At 37.3% G+C, this 18,195-nt stretch overlaps 2 protein-coding genes across 9 annotated transcripts in view; one reads left to right on the top strand and one right to left on the bottom strand.

The window, feature by feature from the left end:
* Positions 1 to 555: 555 nt before the first annotated feature.
* dnajb9a (DnaJ heat shock protein family (Hsp40) member B9a) lies at positions 556 to 3,924 on the bottom strand. 4 transcript variants are annotated; one of them, XM_051883190.1, is made up of 3 exons: positions 3,777 to 3,924; positions 2,857 to 3,081; positions 556 to 2,598 (listed from the first exon to the last, which is right to left on the bottom strand). In XM_051883190.1, exons 2-3 carry the CDS (start codon positions 3,071 to 3,073, stop codon positions 2,171 to 2,173), a joined length of 645 nt encoding a protein of 214 aa, XP_051739150.1. In that variant the 5' UTR covers positions 3,074 to 3,081; positions 3,777 to 3,924; the 3' UTR covers positions 556 to 2,170. The 4 variants fall into 4 exon arrangements, with proteins under 4 accessions (XP_051739150.1, XP_051739148.1, XP_051739151.1 ...); XM_051883188.1 differs by having other exon boundaries at positions 3,773 to 3,847; XM_051883191.1 differs by having other exon boundaries at positions 2,857 to 3,084; positions 3,777 to 3,833.
* A 698-nt stretch (positions 3,925 to 4,622) lies between these two features.
* The window catches only part of si:dkey-219c3.2 (transcription initiation factor TFIID subunit 4), a 45,065-nt gene continuing 31,492 nt past the window's right edge, over positions 4,623 to 18,195 (top strand). For 2 of the 5 annotated variants that reach the window (XM_051883172.1, XM_051883171.1), the window contains exons 1-10: positions 4,626 to 5,880; positions 7,531 to 7,691; positions 8,963 to 9,145; positions 9,249 to 9,371; positions 11,081 to 11,170; positions 11,256 to 11,441; positions 12,513 to 12,588; positions 12,727 to 12,832; positions 13,358 to 13,527; positions 17,818 to 17,948. In XM_051883172.1, coding sequence (XP_051739132.1) covers positions 4,659 to 5,880; positions 7,531 to 7,691; positions 8,963 to 9,145; positions 9,249 to 9,371; positions 11,081 to 11,170; positions 11,256 to 11,441; positions 12,513 to 12,588; positions 12,727 to 12,832; positions 13,358 to 13,527; positions 17,818 to 17,948 — 2,448 coding nt within the window. In that variant the 5' untranslated portion in view covers positions 4,626 to 4,658. Of the gene's footprint in view, positions 5,881 to 7,530; positions 7,692 to 8,962; positions 9,146 to 9,248; positions 9,372 to 11,080; positions 11,171 to 11,255; positions 11,442 to 12,512; positions 12,589 to 12,726; positions 12,833 to 13,357; positions 13,528 to 17,817; positions 17,949 to 18,195 lie in introns of all 5 variants that reach the window. The other 3 variants (XM_051883170.1, XM_051883174.1, XM_051883173.1) reach the window with 2 other exon arrangements.

The raw sequence follows: 18,195 nt of genomic DNA, 5'->3' as shown, positions 1-18,195 counted from the left end.
AATTATGACACATGTAGCCATGTGGTGTTATTAATATGGTTATCTGAGCAACGACACATCTATTTTTTAATATATATATAGGACTACACACCAAGTGAAATGTTCAAAACTGGATAAACTATTAAGAGTTAAATACAAAATGTAAAAATGCCAGAGTATAAAAAAGAAAAAAATGCCACTTAAATTATCTATCAATATCTTATTTTAATTAGTAATATTACAAGCCTTTTGCTTCTTGTTTACATATATACAACACACAGTATTGTTTAAAGTCATCACTATTTTTTTTAAAAAAAGGGTGTATGTTTATCAAACTTCTCCAGTAATGTTAATAACTGTGTAACATGCCTTTTTCTTGTTCTACCCCATGGTCATTGAAATATATAACATTATGTATGTCAGAAACTACATATTATATATATATATATATATTGCAAATAAAATGTTGTATCAGTTCAAGTTTACTGAGGGTACTAAAAATGCTGCTGTATCATAACGGCATAGCAATAAATACATGTTTTGTTTTTTTTAATTCTAAAGAAAAAGGTCCTCAAACAAAGTTTAGAACAAGATTTATTGTTAACCCAAGTATACATACATTTGGGTTCAAATAGGCTATTTAAGATTTACTTTTCATCCATAGGATTAAAATAAAGAAAGTGCCAGATGAGTCTACCGAGACTCATAACATAACAACTATGTCAGCGAGTAACAGTTAAAACAACAGGACAGCTGCCTTTAAATATTGCACATGGGATTATTCAACAAAACAGGTCACAGGTGATGTCATACAGGAACACAGCTGGGTTATACACCATATTTACAAAAAAACATTGTCAGGCAAATGCTAAGTTGGTACATTCCCCTTGTTTCTTTTTAGGGGTAACGCCGCCATATAAAAAGAAACAATCAAACTCTTATGTTTTGTTACAAACATATAAAAAGTTCAGCCAAAATACACTTTGGCTTAGAGAACAATGTCAGACTTGTACTTTCCTAAAACAAAAGCTGTTTACAAACCCAACCAGGTAACTGATGTACATGACAAAAACAGAGACCTACTTTCTCTCAGCCATGCAAACGATAATACACATGAGGTCATAAAAGTGCTCCAATCTGATTACAATAACCTAAATCTACCACAATGAGTGGGAAAGGCACCTCTCTATCTAATAAGTGTGAGTTTGAAAGAAACTACTTCAGTATAATTAACTATAAAATTCACAGCAATGCAACAAACATTTGTTTAGCTTCACAAAAAAATAAAAGGGCAGTTCATGAAGATGCAAACCCAAAAGTAGGGTTGTCAAAAGTACCGACCACGATACCAAGTCGCTACTGAAATTTTAAAAATGTGACGCTTTGAGCAAGATTCGTAAACGCCTTTGATTGGCCATTGTGTTCACACACTCAACAGATATGTTTGTGATTGGCTACAATGATCAACACTTCAAAAACATGTTGTAAATAGACATCAATGACGCTCTTCACTGAGCGCTTACACAGATACACATGGGAGACGCCGGTTTTCAAACGCTCCCGTGCGTTGATCATTGTAGCCAATCACAGACATATCTGTTGAGTGCGTGAACACAATGGCCAATCAGAGGTGTTTACGAATCAGTTCAACAGCGCGCACTCAAAGCGTCACATTTTTAAAATTTCAGTACCGACTTGGGACTGAACTTGGTCAGTACTTTGACAACACTACCCCAAAGATGAATGTTCAGCACCAAAACAACAAAATTTACAACCTTGGATAAGTAGAGAAGTTTCAGGATTTCAGCACATTCATTCTTTCAACATAACAGGGAAGTTTAGTAGCTAACCAAGCATGAAACTGAACAACTAGTTTCATATGGTCAAGAAAGTGTGATTTAAACATAAATGCACACTTATATCAGAGCGTAATCAAATATAGTTTGTCATCAATAAACTAATGACCTTTTTTTTTTTTATGTTTTGGTGCTGCAGGGATGAAAACAAACTCTGGACCACTATCCAATGTAGTGTCAATTGTAAATGTCAATCAAACCAACTGAAACTCCAAATGCATCTTAAATAACAAATCAGTCACTGGTAAAATCAAACCCCACTCATCACAGCAGCAAATTAATAGCTCAAACTAAATCAGACATAAAAATACAAGTGTGATGGTCCGCTTTGTTGTTTAGGATGAGGTGCAGTCTGTGTAGGTGGTGACCATGTTTCCTCTTCGCTGGGTCACCGTTCTGCAGTGTTGTTTGTTTGTGCCCTGAAACCTGTTCTCGGTCCTTTTTATGTGTCGGTCAAATGTAAACATCTTCTCCATATCTTCAAACATGTCCTCGAAGGCTCCGGTACCAAAAGTACCCTGAAAGTGTCTCTTGTGGCGGTTGTGTGCTTGCTGGTGGGCCTTGAAGTGCTCTTCAAAGTGCCGTTTTGGCCGAGCGTGCCTGTTTTGGCTATAGATGTCGAAGTCTCTGAACATGTCGTTGAAGTTGAAATCAAAGGAATGATGAAAACGCTGCCCTGCGTTCATGTCTTCATTGTTGAACGCATTGTCTCCTAACTGGTCATACTCTCGCCTTCTTTTCTCATCCGACAGGGTTTCATATGCTGCAGAACGAGTTTTCAAAAATGATGCATGACACAGTGACTTTGCTAATAAACATGCTATTTAATTGTAGATCACTATATCAAACAACATTTTAAGATATATTAAAATAGAAAACTTTTAAATTGTAATAATATTTCACAATATTAATGTTTTTACTGTATTTTTGATCAAATGAATGAAGCCTTGGTGAGCATAAGAGACTAAAAAAAAAAAAAATCTTAATTATTCCAAACTTTTGACTGGTAAATATAACCTACCTTCTGCAATCTCTCGAAATTTGGTTTCCGCATCGGGGCTCTTGTTCTTGTCAGGGTGATATTTCATGGCAAGCTTGTGAAAAGCTTTTTTGATCTGACGGTCGGAAGCATCTTTTGGCACACCGAGGATGTCATAGTAGTCCTTTCTGGCCAGTATGAGTTCTGTTATCATCAGAATGCACATTGCGAACATCAGTGTTGACTGTGCCGTGGCCATGCTTCTGGCTGCTTGACAACATGATAGAAGAGAGAACAGAATTTTGTCAGAATTTTGACCTGTCTATACAATGAATTAATATCTACACCTCTTAATAACAAAGTAACAAAGTAATATTACATTAAAATTAATCTGTAAATATATTTAAGGGGGGGAAATTAAAATAAACAAAAGCAATGTTACTGTTTGTACAGTGGAATCAAATCAAATCGTATACATGCTCCCACAGAAATTTTAGCTTTACCAATGCACCACGCCCCCTTGATTAACAGTAGTTTTGCTGTTTTAAACGTTTCTTTAAATTGAAAAAAAAAAAAAAAAAATTAAAAATTAAAAACCATTTATTAAATAAAATATAATTGTTATTTTTTATTATATTATATTATTTTTAGAATATTGCGTTTGCCAGCGTATGTACAATATTCTGTACATTTCTACTTTTGTTATGCAATATTTTGTATTTTAATATATTTTCTTCATATTGTTTCATTTATTAAGAATGATAAAACCCACGCAACACGCCTTTCAAAACCAACTTTCATAAGACTGACAAACTCATTTAGCTAGCTTGCTAACATGAACGTAACGTCTCGTTATCACCAACAGCTCTTTAAATATATTCGCACTATAAAAACATGCCATATAAATGAAAACAAATAATAATAAGACGTGAATTCAGGCTTAGTTTGGAGCACGTACTTACTGTTCCTGACAGCACCGATGAAAATGATCAAAACTGACACTGCTGTTTTCAATATTTGGGCCGTACAACACGACTCGCAATCCTATTGGTCCAGCTCTGTACCACGTGATCTTTACATGACCCAGACACCAAAAGAACTCACTGTTGCGTTGTATTTACGCAGAGCCAAGAGGAAGATATCATATTACATTTAATTAAAGTTTTCTAAACTAAACTAAACTCTTATTCCTGATATTATTTACACAAGGGCAAAGACAAACTTTTATTATTTTTAGTATAATAAAAACATTTAAGAAGTGATTCTGTTTCAGTTAAAAAGTAGATTAGGCCAAGAATCTGTGCATAAAAATTAAAACAAATATCAATATAATTAGAATTTTGTCTCTGAGATGAAAAGATTGGGTAATTTCAAAACTACAGTAGTGCTTAAGATTGTGATATGACAGGCGGTTTTCCTTTTAAAAAAGAAAATAAAAATAAACTTTTAAATTAGAAACTAAGTCTTATTTTCGACATATTTACATTTTTGCATACTAAATGTAGCTAATAGAAGTAGCATATTAATTAAATAATATTCATAAGTGAAAAAAAAAATTCAAAACAAAGTTGAATTATTATCACTAATAAATAAACAGAAATTTGACCAAAAACAGGCCGACTGAGGACAATTCCAAAATAAGTCAAAGCCTTTTTACGCATCTGTCAGTATCATAATTAAATGTGTTTCCAGGGTTTATTTTATTTTTATATTATTTTTACATTTAATTTTTACATTTATTTATTTTACATGCATTTTTATTTTTACATTAAATATTTACGAGGCGGTTTCCAAATTTGTTTCCAGATATGACAGGCTTATGACAACAGCTGCAAATCTTAGCCATGATGTCATTACGTTTCCCACAATGCCTCAGCAGCAAAACAACGCACGCGCCGTGCGCATTTCTCAAGCGTCTCTCAAAGATGGCGGGTGTCCCCGATCCACTGGAAGATATGCTGTACTCCGAAGTGGACGAAAAAGCCGTCAGTGACCTCGTAGGCTCGTTAGAATCGCAGTTGGGTGGACAAAACAAAGCGGTGGGTCCTCAAGGCGACATCAGGAGACCCCCAAACGCGCTAAATCCACACTTGGGGAAATTACTGCCCGCCCAAGTAGGAACAACACTGGAGCAGCAGCGGCAGCCACAGCGAAACCAGGAGGGAAACTCTCAAGAAAACGGTCCGGATAGGATACCGGCGTCCAGTTCTGTCCCCTCCACCTCGAACTTGCCCAGTACCTCTGCGAATTTAGTTACTGCCGCGAACCGGGTGCAATATCATTCATCAAATCCATCAACTTGTTCAAGTGACGCAGCACCAACAGACTCTCATCCCAATACAAATCACATTGCGTCTGCTGTCCGGACGGTTCCCGCCAGAATACAGACTGTGAACGGAAGCAGTGGCACGTTAAACTCTTCTGTTATCGCTTCCGCGCCTGCTTCTGTAAACGGTATTGACATTGGTTCAGGTGTAGGTAATGGTAAAAGCAACATGTCTGCTCCTACTAGTACAAATACTGCTTTTGTGTCCGCTCAGCCCAACAGCACACTGCCACATGCGACTGTGTCACTAGATAGTCAAGCAAACCCCACTATTGCACTGCACAGGCCTCCTAACACCATCACAAGTGTCGTACACAACGGAGGTGACCCTAAAGTCTCAGGATTGCCCATGCAGGGCACCGGTCTTGTCTCCACCTCTGTGGCGTTCACAAACACAGAGCCCAAATCTGACCCTCAAAACCAGATTAAAGCCATCGTCCCGAACCAGCTCCCCGGGGCTCCCGTAGGTTTGCACCCCAGTACGCCCACTCAAATTATTGTGTCGTCCAGTGCAGTGGTGACCTCACTTCCTGTGGCTAGCACACCCTCTGTTCTTGCAAAGCCAGCAACAACCACTCTCGTAGGACAGCCTACGACCCTGTTGAGACCTGGTACGCCCACTCAAGTGACGGCGACCGCGGCGGCCCCGCAGCGACCTGGGGCACCTGCGACCCAGCTGATTGTCAGGCCGCAGCAACAAACTACTATTCAGTTACCGCCAGGATTCACCATACCACCAGGTAACCACTCGGGAATAGTCCAGCTGCGAGAGAAATGTTTTTTAAAGGAGTGATTCACCCAAAAATGGAAATTTTGTCATTTATTTACCCTAATGTCAACTTTCTTCTGTGGAACATAAAGAAGTTATTTTTAGGAATGTTTTTTATGCACAAAATGAAAGTAAATGGGGTCCAAAACTAAACAACATTGGACCCCATTGACTTTCATTGTACTGACAAAAAAAATCTAAAGGTTGCGAATTTTCGCTGACGAAATCCATTTCGATAGGAATACATGTGACTGGGAATTTCATTTTTTTTTTTTGTGATGACACACACAAGGTTTTAATTCTAGGAGAAGAGCCACCAAAATGTTCTTTCTGTCAAAACTCTTTATCAATGAAGCATGTTTTATTAGATTGTGCTGTTTTTAACTTTTTTTTTTTTTTTTTATTCAGTTAAAGGATTAGTTCACTTCAGAATTTAAAATTTCCTGATAATTTACTCACCCCCATGTCATCCAAGATGTTTGTCTTTCTTCAGTCGAAAAGAAATTAAGGTTTTTGAGGAAAACATTCCAGGATTTTTCTCCATATAGTGGACTTCACTGGGGACCAATGGGTTGAAGGTCCAAATTGCAGTTTCAATGCAGCTTCAAAGGGCTCTACACGATCCCAGCCGAGGAATAAGGGTCTTATCTAGAGAAACGGTAATTTTCTGAAAAAAAAAAAAAAAATTCTCTGTGATGCGCCACGTATTACGTAATCACATTGGAAAGGTCACGCGTGACGTAGGCAGAAGTACTGCGGTAGGGTGAAAAACATCTAATTTTCTCCTCCAACTTCAAAATCGTCCAACATCGTTTTTTTTTTTTTTTTTTTACCTTTTTTTTGGAAAGGCCGTTTGACTTAGTCTTTGCACATTCTCTTTGTAGACACTGGATCGGTACTTGCGCCTATGTCACGCGTGACCTTTCTAATGTGATTACGTCATGCGTGGTGCATCACAGAGCTACTGCAAGACGAGCATTTGTGGTTGAAAAGTGTATATATATAATTTTTTTTTAAAAATTTTTTAGAAAATGACCAATTGTTTCACTAGATAAGACCCTTATTTCTCGGCTGGGATCATGTAGAGCTCTTTGAAGCTGCACTGAAACTGTAATTTGGACCTTCAACCCCTTGGTCCCCATTGAAGTCCACTATATGGAGAAAAATCCTGGAATGTTTTCCTTAAAAACCTTAAATTCTTTTTGACTGAAGAGAGAAAGACATAAACATCTTGGATGACATGGGGGTGAGTAAATTATCAGGAAATTTTAATTCTGAAGTGAACTAATCCTTTAACTATTTTAAAGAAGGTTTTTCAAAAAGTTATGGTGTTAAAAACAAACAAACATACATTGCTACATTATTGACTATAGGATGGACATTTATTGCCTGCAAATTTTGCAGAAATTTCTGACATGTGACCTCACCTTAAGACGTTTTTCAAAATATCGTCTTTTATGTTCCACAGACAAAAGTAGCCTAAGTCATAGTTAGTTAGAACAACATGAGAGTAAATGAACTATCCCTTTAAATTTTGTTAAGTATTGTCAATACTTTTTGTGGCTATTGTTATTGCTTCTATGTGATATGTTTATACATTTTCCTCTGTGTTCTTCTGAAGGTATGGTGCTGGTACGTACGGAGGCTGGTCAGCTGGCGTTGGTTCCTCAGCAGGTCCTGGCCCAGGCCAAAGCTCAGAACCAAAATAAAGCCACCATGTCACCGAGACCTGCTACACCCACTGCTGGAGCGGCTTTCAGAGTCACCACACCTGTTGCCCAGGTATGAGCAAAGACATCTCTTGTTGGATAACACATGAATAATATTTGCAAATGATTTATGTTTTAATTTAAGACTAAAGATGCGGTCACATTAGCAAAATTTCATCAGCAAAAAAGGCCATTATCAATAATGTAGTGATGTATGAAGCACAGCTCACACAGAAGTCACTTTAAAAACCAAGCAGTTGTCGGTAACAATATTTTACAGTGTCCTTTTTACACGTTACATGTAATAACAGTGAATTATGCATAATTACATGCAACTAAACCTAAACCGAACCCTATTCCTAACCCAAAGTACATGATGCTAATTAATATTACCCAGTACTTAAATGTATAATTACACCGTAACAAGGATACCTTAAAATAAAATGTAACCCAGCTATCTGTTGGTCAACATGGCGAATCCGCGTGACCAACTTAAACTTGTTGTGAAATCTGAGTGGAGAAATCTTTTGCCCTTACGCGCAATTCTCAATCGCATGGATTTCTATTGAAATGACTGGATTTTTCCATGGAAGATAAAGTAAGATGTCAGGCAGAATGAAGTCTCCACTGTTTTTTTTCCAATTACAATGAATGTGAATTGAAAATGAGGCCTTTACTCTGCATTACATCTCCTTTTGTGATTTTCTATTCCAAACCTGCATACAATATTTTTTCATTGTAGGGACAATATATATCTGAAAAGTCTTACAAAAGGACAAAAAAAGCACCATGATGTAGTCCACCTGACTTCTGAAGCTGTATGGAAGCTTTGTATGAAAAAAAAAAAAAAAAAAAAAAATTCACAGATAGTTTTTACATTGGCTGGAGCTCACAAATTAAATATGCCACAGATTAAAGGTCATTAACAATAAACACTGTTATTTTCTCCAGTGGTTCATAACCAAACTTATGACGAGTGGCTTCAGATTTGATATCTAGCGCTTGGGTAGTATGCAGAACCTTTTGCTTTTTTGGTGGTTTTGTCCTTTTTGAAGCTTGACAGCCAGCGGTAACTAAAAATTTTAATTGAATGGCAAATATGTATGTGAGAGAAATTATATTTTATGTCTGTTTTGTTGAAAAAAAAAAAAAAATGATGACATAGTTTTGTAAAGTTGAGTAAATATGTTGTTTTGGGGTGAATTATTCCTTGAAAAGGTTTTAATATTATTTCATGGTATACCTTGTCTTTTTATTGCATCACTTTCCATTCAAATTGGAAGTTTAGGCAAAATATTTAGAGGTAAGGTTCTTAACTCAGCATGGTTTTTTTTATTTCTGTAGCAGAAGACAGCAGTGGTAACAATTACCTCGGCTCAGAAGCCCACCACAACAGTCATTACAGCAGGGGCCCGCGTGCAGCCTGCACCACAGACAGTCCTCAAGCCCTCTGTGACCCCTCAGAGTCCCAGCACCACCACCACCTCTGCTGCTGCCCCAGCTAACAGAGCCCCTGTCCTCTCTCAGGTACTGTTGAAATTAAACTCTTTCATTCATAATGTAACTGACTATTGGTGGATATGGATTCTAGTTCATTATTTGTTGTAAAATACTGGAATTTTCATTTCAGGAAATGCAAGAGAATGTAAAGAAGTGCAAGAACTTCCTAGCAACGCTCATCAAACTGGCATCCCATAACTCCCCCTCCCCGGAAACATCTCGGAATGTGAAGGCACTAGTGCAGGATCTGCTGGTAAGTATTAGCCGTTTAGTGTTTAAAAGTGTGTGTCATTTCTGCATTACTTGTGGCAGTGTTTTGATTGGACCACTTTATTATTGTTTCATTTTATTTAAAAGGTTTAGTATAGCAGTTTATTGTGGTAATTTTAAGTGATAGTATTTCATCTAGTGCTTTTACTTATGCTAAACTGTAGATGTCAGCATTGGCAGGGCTCAAAAATATTATCAGTATCAGAGAGGCAGTACACAGCCATGTTAAGGCTGATTTGTGCATGCTCAAAATTCAGTGTAAAGACATAACACCACATAAAAGCTTGACTAAATTATGCCTGTCAAAGTACATAGTTGTAATTGCATTAAAGCCACCTTCTGAGCAGCATTAAACAGTCTGTGTAAAGACACCAAATTCAACTGCAGAAATGCTTCTTTGTCACCTTTACAGTGTAAATTTAGTATAATTTTTATTTGCCCTGCCAATATTTTCAGTTTTTTTCTAGATTCATAGTTATCTACAAATAATTTGCTACACAACTATGAATTCACACCCAATGGCACCATATTGCAACAAAAGTGTTAAAGGTGCAATATGTAAGAATTTTGCAGTAAAATATCCAAAAACCACTAGGCCAGTGTTATATATTTTGTTCACTTGAGTACTTACAACATCCCAAATGTTTGCAATTATTTGTAAATCATGAGAAAATTGCAATTTTAACCAAGGCTCCGGGACGTATGAGGAGTCGCCTGTCAATTGGGTCATACCCGCGTTACCCTCGGTTTCCGGTTTAATTTTGTAGAAACCATGGAAACACCAAAGACACTTTAATATATTACATGTTTTAATAGACAAGGCAACAACTGTTTTGATATATTCATAGACAGAAAACGAATTATTGTTATATAGCTCAACACGTTTAGTCTTATTGTTTAAATCTAATTTTCTAGATTTTTTGCAAGTACCATGCCTCAGAGAAAAACACTATTTTGTCAAGTAGCTACCATAGCATAATCAGATGCAGCTTTATTTTTAGTAACAGTAATACAGCATTTTCTCCATCATACAATATGCTTTAAAATTAATTGCATGCCATTTATCAACACAAGCCATCCAGCATTTAATATGATATTCTAAAATCGATCTAGTTTACTGCAGTGTGCAACAAGTGTCTCACAGCAGCCGCCGAGCGAACGCACAGAGTAACATTATAACATCATTTTCAACACTCTCAAATGTATTTAATATGATAAACAGAGCTGCGTTATCTCATACTCATGACCGGAAAAGCGGAAGCGGCGCCGGCGACTGTGGCATAATAAAAGTTCTGCTGCTCGCGGTGTGTGTTGCGCAATCGCTCCAGCGGCCTCGTTCAGCTCCCACAACACTTGGTCCTGCTCTGCTTCACACTACAGTATTGTTAATAATTGCATCCATGAACATGACTTCTTCCCGAGTCCTATCCCAATTCTTTTCCACTGGCCGTTGAGGTGAAGACCACATGTCCCAAGATTCCACGCTCAAACTTTGCGTCATCAAGCTACGCCTTTGTTTTGAGTAGGCCTCTAGCGGACAGAAAATATTACATATTGCACCTTTTAGGTGTGAATTCATAGCTTTGCAGCAAATTATTTATAGAACTTATTGAAATTTCCAGTACATGTATAACAATAGCAAATCTTCTCATATTTAACTAATATGCATTTTGCCTTCTAAAATCTGCAAAGGATGCAAAAATTGAGCCTGAGGAGTTTACAAATCGTCTGCAGACAGAGTTGAAATCATCTCCTCAACCATACCTGATCCCTTTTCTGAAGGTAGGACTCATAACTTTCCATTATAAAGTAGTTGCACTTATTGTTCTTAATTACACTAAATCTGTTTCCCTTTCTCTTTGTACAGAAAAGCCTGCCTGCTCTGCGTCTGACACTTCTGAACTCCCAGCAGTCTTTAACCCAGCTGTCTCAGGCCTCTACTACATCCACCCCACTGACGGTGAACACCATTAAAGCTCCAGCACCGAGCACATTACCCACCACCATATCTACCATCCGGCCGGCTGCTGCCCTGACTCCCACTACCACCATGGTAACTCATGCTTTCCTATGGTCTATTGTAGGGCTGGTCAATATATTAAATATTCATATTTAATATGTGAATGTCCATAACAATTGTATATATTCAACCCTCTGCAATGCAAGTAAAACACTCACATATGCGACTAAATCTTCACTCTGGGCGACTAAATAATGTCTATCATTGGCCATTGGCTAATAAATTCTTAGATTTTACTCTCCAATGTGTGTTAGAGGCGAAGTATAAGAGTAGCATAAATATATTTTCACTCGCTGAATACTCTGACTGAGCGCTTGAGTTTCGCTCTCCGTCAAGTGATCTGTACTATTTCAATTCAGCTCAATGGATGCGCGGCGTAGAGAGAGAGAGAGAGAGAGAGTCTTGCATACCACGCAGAATCAATGTGCCACATGTAAACGATAATCTTTGTTGTATTTTTCTGTCAAAATAATAGTTAATTTGGAATTATTCAGCTTTTCAGAACAAGCAGAAGAGATGCCGGTTTCTCCGGTAGTGGGCGGAACTAATGCGCAAACAGCAGTCTCATTGGCTGGCGCTCATTTATTACTGTCCCTGTTTTGATTTCAGCAAATCAAATCGAGCGAACGCTGACAATGTGATTAATATTCATGAACCCAGCAGCTCATCAATCCCTAGTGCATTGTATATGTTATTAGTAGTAGAATTAGTAGTAGTATTATTATCTTTTAATATTAATTACTATTATCTATTTAGCTGTGCCATTTTACAAGATAAGCTGATTTGGTGGAATTATCCACATTATCCTAATTGAGTTAAATGTAGTATTAATGCATATAAATAAATATTTTTATGTTCATGTGACAAACATGATTATTATTATTATTATTGCATAAAACATTTTAAGTCTAACTGGTTAACGTTGTTTGGTTGAAATGATGCTTTATCTAATAAAAAACAATTTAAGTCAATTTTGAGCAAATATATTAATATAGTCACTTATTGAATATCTGCAGAAGCTTTACAAATGTCTTTTTTTTTAAGCTGTATCGTCCAGCACTTGTTTAAAAATGTTCATATCCTCTGTGGTTTTGTTCTCTTCAGGCTGTTAAGAGGCCTGGGCTTCAGGCTACTCCGACACGGATGCCGGTGGTGATTACGCAGACGATTCGTGCTCAAGGTAAGCTAATGAGAGACTTAATGAGCTTAAAATCCTTTTTAAACTCACCAAAAGAAAAGTGATTGAGGCTTAAGTGTTCCTTTTCTCATGCAAGAGTCCAATAGAAGTACCCCAGTATAATTACAAGTTTTATTGCAGGTGCTGTTGGGACACACTTGCAAGTGAGGAACCCCATGAGTGTGGCTTTTCAAGCCTCGGCCAATCAGAAACAGAAGCTAAATGACCCTGGGGGTGGGACTTTCAGGTAGGTTTTCTAAGAGTCCAGTAGGAGGCAGCGTTTCTCTAGAATTGTTAGTTGTTTCAATGGGTGCAGACAGAATTTGAGAATATAAAAATGGGTGTGATGGAATGAACTGTTCATGACTATCTATTATTATGCTGAAGAAAAAACAATAATTTTAAAAATATTCAGTAAAGTTTTAAAATAAGTTTGGCATCATTCCACAAGATTTTCTTATATATATATATATATATCAACTTTATGTATACATTTAATGTATAAATATACAAAAGTGTGACATTGACTATGTAAACTACTTTGTACAAAAGTACAAGGTGTGATTAATTTTTGATTTTAATTAAAATATTACATTTGAATTTTTCACAGTAACGGACTGTATACATACGTGTAATATATGTAACAATTTTATATAAATGTTTTATATAATACAAAATATTTTTAATATATAACTTTATATGTATACATCATAATATACCTGTTTCATGCATGGTAAATCTCTTCTTGTATCTCCTCCATTTGTGTCTGCAGGGATGATGACGACATCAATGACGTGGCATCCATGGCTGGTGTGAACCTTAACGAGGAGAACGCCCGTATCTTGGCCACGGGTTCGGAGCTGGTGGGCACCCAGATCCGTTCCTGTAAGGACGAGGCCTTCCTTCCTGCCAGCCTGCTCCACAAACGTCTCCTGGAGACCGGTACAAAATAGCACACCACCACAATACTCTCATACACTGGAGCGGCAGTCTGGCAATGTGCTTGTCAGGATCAGTTTCTCCTGGCAGGTTTACAGTCATAAAGAGGTTTAGGCTGTACCGCCACTGTGTGGGCAGTTAATATTCTGTCTAATTACTGTATCAGTGTTGACTGACGTTGTTTGAGGGCGGATCTTTAAATGGGTGTGGGATTATGAATGGATTTAAACAAAAAGCTGATGAAAGCTGGCCCGATGAGACAGGAAAGATGTGTCACTCTTTTCAAAGCTTTATGATTCGGCTTCTTGATTTAAATGCCATAGAGAAATAGCTAATAATTTTGGACCAGATTAACAGTCAGGCATATGAATAGGAGGGATCTGCACACTTTGTACTATGTACTTTCAAAATCAACTAACTAATCATTAGACTTAAACTGGAGTAAATGAGTGTTAAAGAAGCACATAAACAGTGCGTGCATAATTATTATGCAAGTTGATTTTCTGATCATATATATATATATATTATTATTTTTCCATTTTTGTTCATTTTGAACTTCCAAAACTTACTGCTAGATTCTGGGACAAGAGGATGTGGTGCTGGTCCTTCAAGAGTCACTCTCAATCTGCCTCTCTATAAAAAAAAAAAAAAAACAGTATTCATGTATTTTACAACACTTCAGCTTGTGATTCTTATTAAGTGGGGGTCATTTTTTAGGATCTTTACCTAACCTAAGTCTCTGAGATCCTGACACCTTGCACTTCTGGAGACTCCAGGTAGGTTGCAGTTCTGGAAAATGGTGGCTCTGGAGACTAAAGGGTTCCTGATGGTTTCACACTTAATTCTTCACCTTTATTCTTCATTCTTTTGCAGTAACAGTAACTTTTCTTCTGCACCTGTTTTAGTCTGACCCTGCTGACCCAATGAGCATTTCACTGTCCAATGGTCATGCTTTAACTTTCCGATTTCTAGTATTACATTAGTATTGCATCCTTCTCATGGGCATTTAATAATTTTTGACTCTTCAGTCTGAGTTAAATCTCTTTTTTGGCTCATTTTATCTGTAAAAGAAAACCTGCTTAATAATTATGCACACCTGAATATAAGGAACAATTATATATCATTTATAAATGATTAAATACAAAATGAATAGTAGTTATTAAGATTGATGTGGTTTGGAATTGGTAAAATGTGCTGGTAAAAAAAAAAAAAAAAATCAGAAAATCAACTTGCATAATAATTATGCACACACTGTATACATAAACTTTTTTGCAAGAACTCAAAAAAGAAAAAGAATGAATCAAGTGTGTGTGTATGTACACACTAATATTATTTATTTAAGCACATTTATGTATGACAAAACAGAAAATGTAGATAAAGCGTGTATAATTGTGTATAATATATAATTAATGGAAAATCTGATTAAGTTTTTTACATTACTGTTATAGTATTCATTAGTATTTTTTCAGTTTTTATGTGCTTGCCATTTTTAATACTTTTTGTTTTTAAATATTTTTGTTTAGCTTTAATTTTTCAGTTTTAGTTTTAATAATTTTAGTGTTTTATCTTAAACTTATTTTAAGTTTTTGCCAAGGCAACATTTCTAATTTTTATTTTTCATTTCAATTAACGAAAATGATTTTTAATAGTTTGAGTTGGTTTTAGTTAACCGTAATAACGCTGCTAGTTGAGTTAAAGGGTTAGTTCACCCAAAAATGAAAATTGTCATTAATTACTCTTCAGAACACAAATTAAGATATTTTTGATGAAATCTAAGAGATTTCTGTCCCTTCAGAAACAGCTACGCAACTGGCACTTTGACACTTCAAAAAGTTCATAAAGAAATCGTAAAATTAATCCATATGAATTGTGTGGCTTTTATTTACATATAAACATTCATCAACGCACACATCAGCCTTGGTAAAGGAAAGCTCAAGCATGTTTGCTTGACGCGTGCGTGAACCAATGAGGTTCATTCTCGTGTGTTGCGCAGCACGTTTGAGCTTCCGCAAGAGATTTGTGTCCCGGATCACATCAAGCAGGTTCGGTTGAGCTTCTGTTTATGTTCGCTGATCGATGTTTATGTAAGCAATAAGGTAAGAGAGGCTGTGCTGTGTCGTGAATAAGTCACGGCTGAAGGGCGTTGTTAGGCATGATGTGAAGCAGAATGCCTGCAACCCCTTCAGCCGTGACTTATTCACGATACAGCACTAGCCTCGAGTACCTTATTGCTTTTATAAAACGGTTACCACACGATACAAATATTAAAGCCAAGAAATATGTATCAATGCAACTTTCATGAAATAAAATCACTAAAAGCCATCTTTACACCGGAAAAAAATAGTCCCTGACCCTGAACAGCAACAGAAGTTATATTATTACGCCATTAGATGGTGGAAAATACTGTCTTTATGAGTGTGTCAGTCAGTAGCAAAGACTTTTATATTGAAAAGTGAACACGGACGCAACTGATAAATGCTTTGACTAGCGCTGTCAGTCACGGGAAAACCCCTTAACTGTTAAAAGGACAAGATATTGCAGTGGACATTTAAACAGATTTTTTTGACCTGAAGGAAAATGCTAAATCTGAATGCAGGTAATAAACTCGCTCACTCGATCTCTTTCTCACAATACTCTTCTACATAATACAGTAAGCTTCAATGAACAATATCAATTGAGAACATAGTTTACGTTGCTAAGAGTGGTTGCTAAGGTTGTTGTGTAGCGATACACAGAACAGTTGGGTGAAACGGTCATAGCCGTGTTTTATTTTGAATAAAACACAGCTACTGACCAATCAGAATCAAGGACAGGAACTAAAATGTGAATAAAAGCCCAAATTATCATATAAAGCAACTTTGTCTCTTCAGAAAATGTGCACTAAACTGCTCAGTTCATTTGGATTAGTTTTGCAGTCTCTTTATGAACTTTTTGAAGTGTCAAACTGGTAGTTGCGTAGCTGTCTGTGGAGGGACAGAAAGCTCTCAGATTTCATCAAAAAGATCTTCATTTGTGTTCCGAAGATGAATGAACGTCTTACAGGTTTGGAACGACGTGAGGGTGAGTAAATGAAGACAGAATTTTCATTTTTGGGTGAACCAACCCTTTAAAAAGTAGAGATCCAATGATTAGTACCCTTCCAATCCCCTCTCCTTGATCTCCACCTAAGACTAGTGCACTTCCACTGGTCACTCACTTGCTAAGTCAGTCTAATGATTGCCCTTGTCCGAGCTTGAGGCCTCCCCAGGCTGCGAATGAATACTTTATTGGCCCTCTTCTGATGGCTCTCTGTTAGTTTGCTGCGTGCTGAAATGTGAGGTTGCCTCAGGCCTCTTCCCTGACAAGGTCACTTACATGCACACTCTGAATGTCCCTGCCTAAACAAACAATGCACATTTCAAACACTAAATGGATTCAAATCTACGTACCTGTAGATCCTACATGTAAATAAATGTAACTATTCTGTATTTTGCAAAGACAATTTGAGCATTCTTGCCCCCACAAGTCGCAGCCATGTTGTGATGCAAGGTGATGCTTTTTTGACAGTAAATCAGCATATTAGAATAATTAAATGGGGAAAATGTGTATATCAACACCAAATAGGGTCTATAATCAAGACCAGACAGCCAAACGCTAAACATGCATTCGTCTCTGCAACGTCTCATCAATAATGATTAGTTAACTTTCACATAGATCACTTTAAAGATGTCCTTTAAAGAGCACGAAGGAACAGGAGACTGTCGTATAGACATGAGGCAGGTCTTTGGATCCTTCTCATCCAAAAAAGAACCCTCCATTATTGTATTTAAGCAAACTCTCTCTCCCCCCGTGCGCTTGATTTAGCACACAGTGCATACCAATGAGTGCCCGCGGATATGTGCTATTACATGGAGCCCGGCTGTGGTTGTTATGCTGTCGCCAGGGGGGTGGAGTGTGTTAAAAATGTAAATCTTCCTCCGGGGGAGTTCTGCGTGTGTGAGTGTGTGTGTGATGATTTCAGCTTGATGGCTGGAGGAGGGAACAGGGAGGAGGTGCATTGCGCCACCTGCTGGATATAATGTGAAGAGAGTGATGTGAAGTGAGTGTGTGGGTGTGACAGATGCTAAGTGTGCCAGTGAAGTGTTTACTAGTTAAATTAGGTCATATCATGAGGCAGGTTTGAGAAGGAAAACAATAATACTTGTCTTTTAATTGGTTTGGAGCTCCAGGCCCAAAGAATCGCTTTTCTACACGTTTTTTTTTTTTTTTTTACCTTCCCGAGCAACTTTAACACCAAACTTTGTATCATTTCAGCCAAGAAGTTCGGCGTGACGGAGGTGTCAATGGAGACGGTCGCTCTCATTTCTCACGCCACTCAGTCCAGGCTGCGCTCCATGCTGGAGAAAGTCTCGGCCGTTGCGCAACACCGCGCCGACTCCTGCAAAGTAAGAACCAATACCTGTCCTGAACCATTCACTCCAGAACTTCAAAGAGAAACCACAAACTGACTTTTCCTGCCGAACATTTCTCATTATATGTCTTTCACGCTGAATATGTAACTCTAAATGTTAACCCTAACCAGAGACTTGATCATGGGAGATACAATAGTAAAAGTAGACTACACTAGTAAGAATAGGCTTTTGTTTTACATAACACTCTCTAAACTAAACTAATTGTACCATACTAAGTAAT

This window comes from Ctenopharyngodon idella, chromosome 24 (genome assembly GCF_019924925.1).
Source record: "Ctenopharyngodon idella isolate HZGC_01 chromosome 24, HZGC01, whole genome shotgun sequence".
Lineage (NCBI taxonomy): Eukaryota > Metazoa > Chordata > Actinopteri > Cypriniformes > Xenocyprididae > Ctenopharyngodon > Ctenopharyngodon idella.
The sequence above is the reverse complement of the archived record's forward strand: the minus strand, read 5'-3'. Positions and strand labels throughout refer to the sequence as shown.

What these genes read in the sequence shown, in the direction of transcription:
- dnajb9a (XM_051883190.1), bottom strand. Translation starts at nt 3,073, where the DNA reads ATGGCCACGGCACAGTCAACACTGATGTTCGCAATGTGCATTCTGATG. An exon ending in ATTTCGAGAGATTGCAGAAG is followed by an intron (nt 2,599 to 2,856) that starts GTAGGTTATATT and finishes CTCGTTCTGCAG; the next exon opens with CATATGAAACCCTGTCGGAT.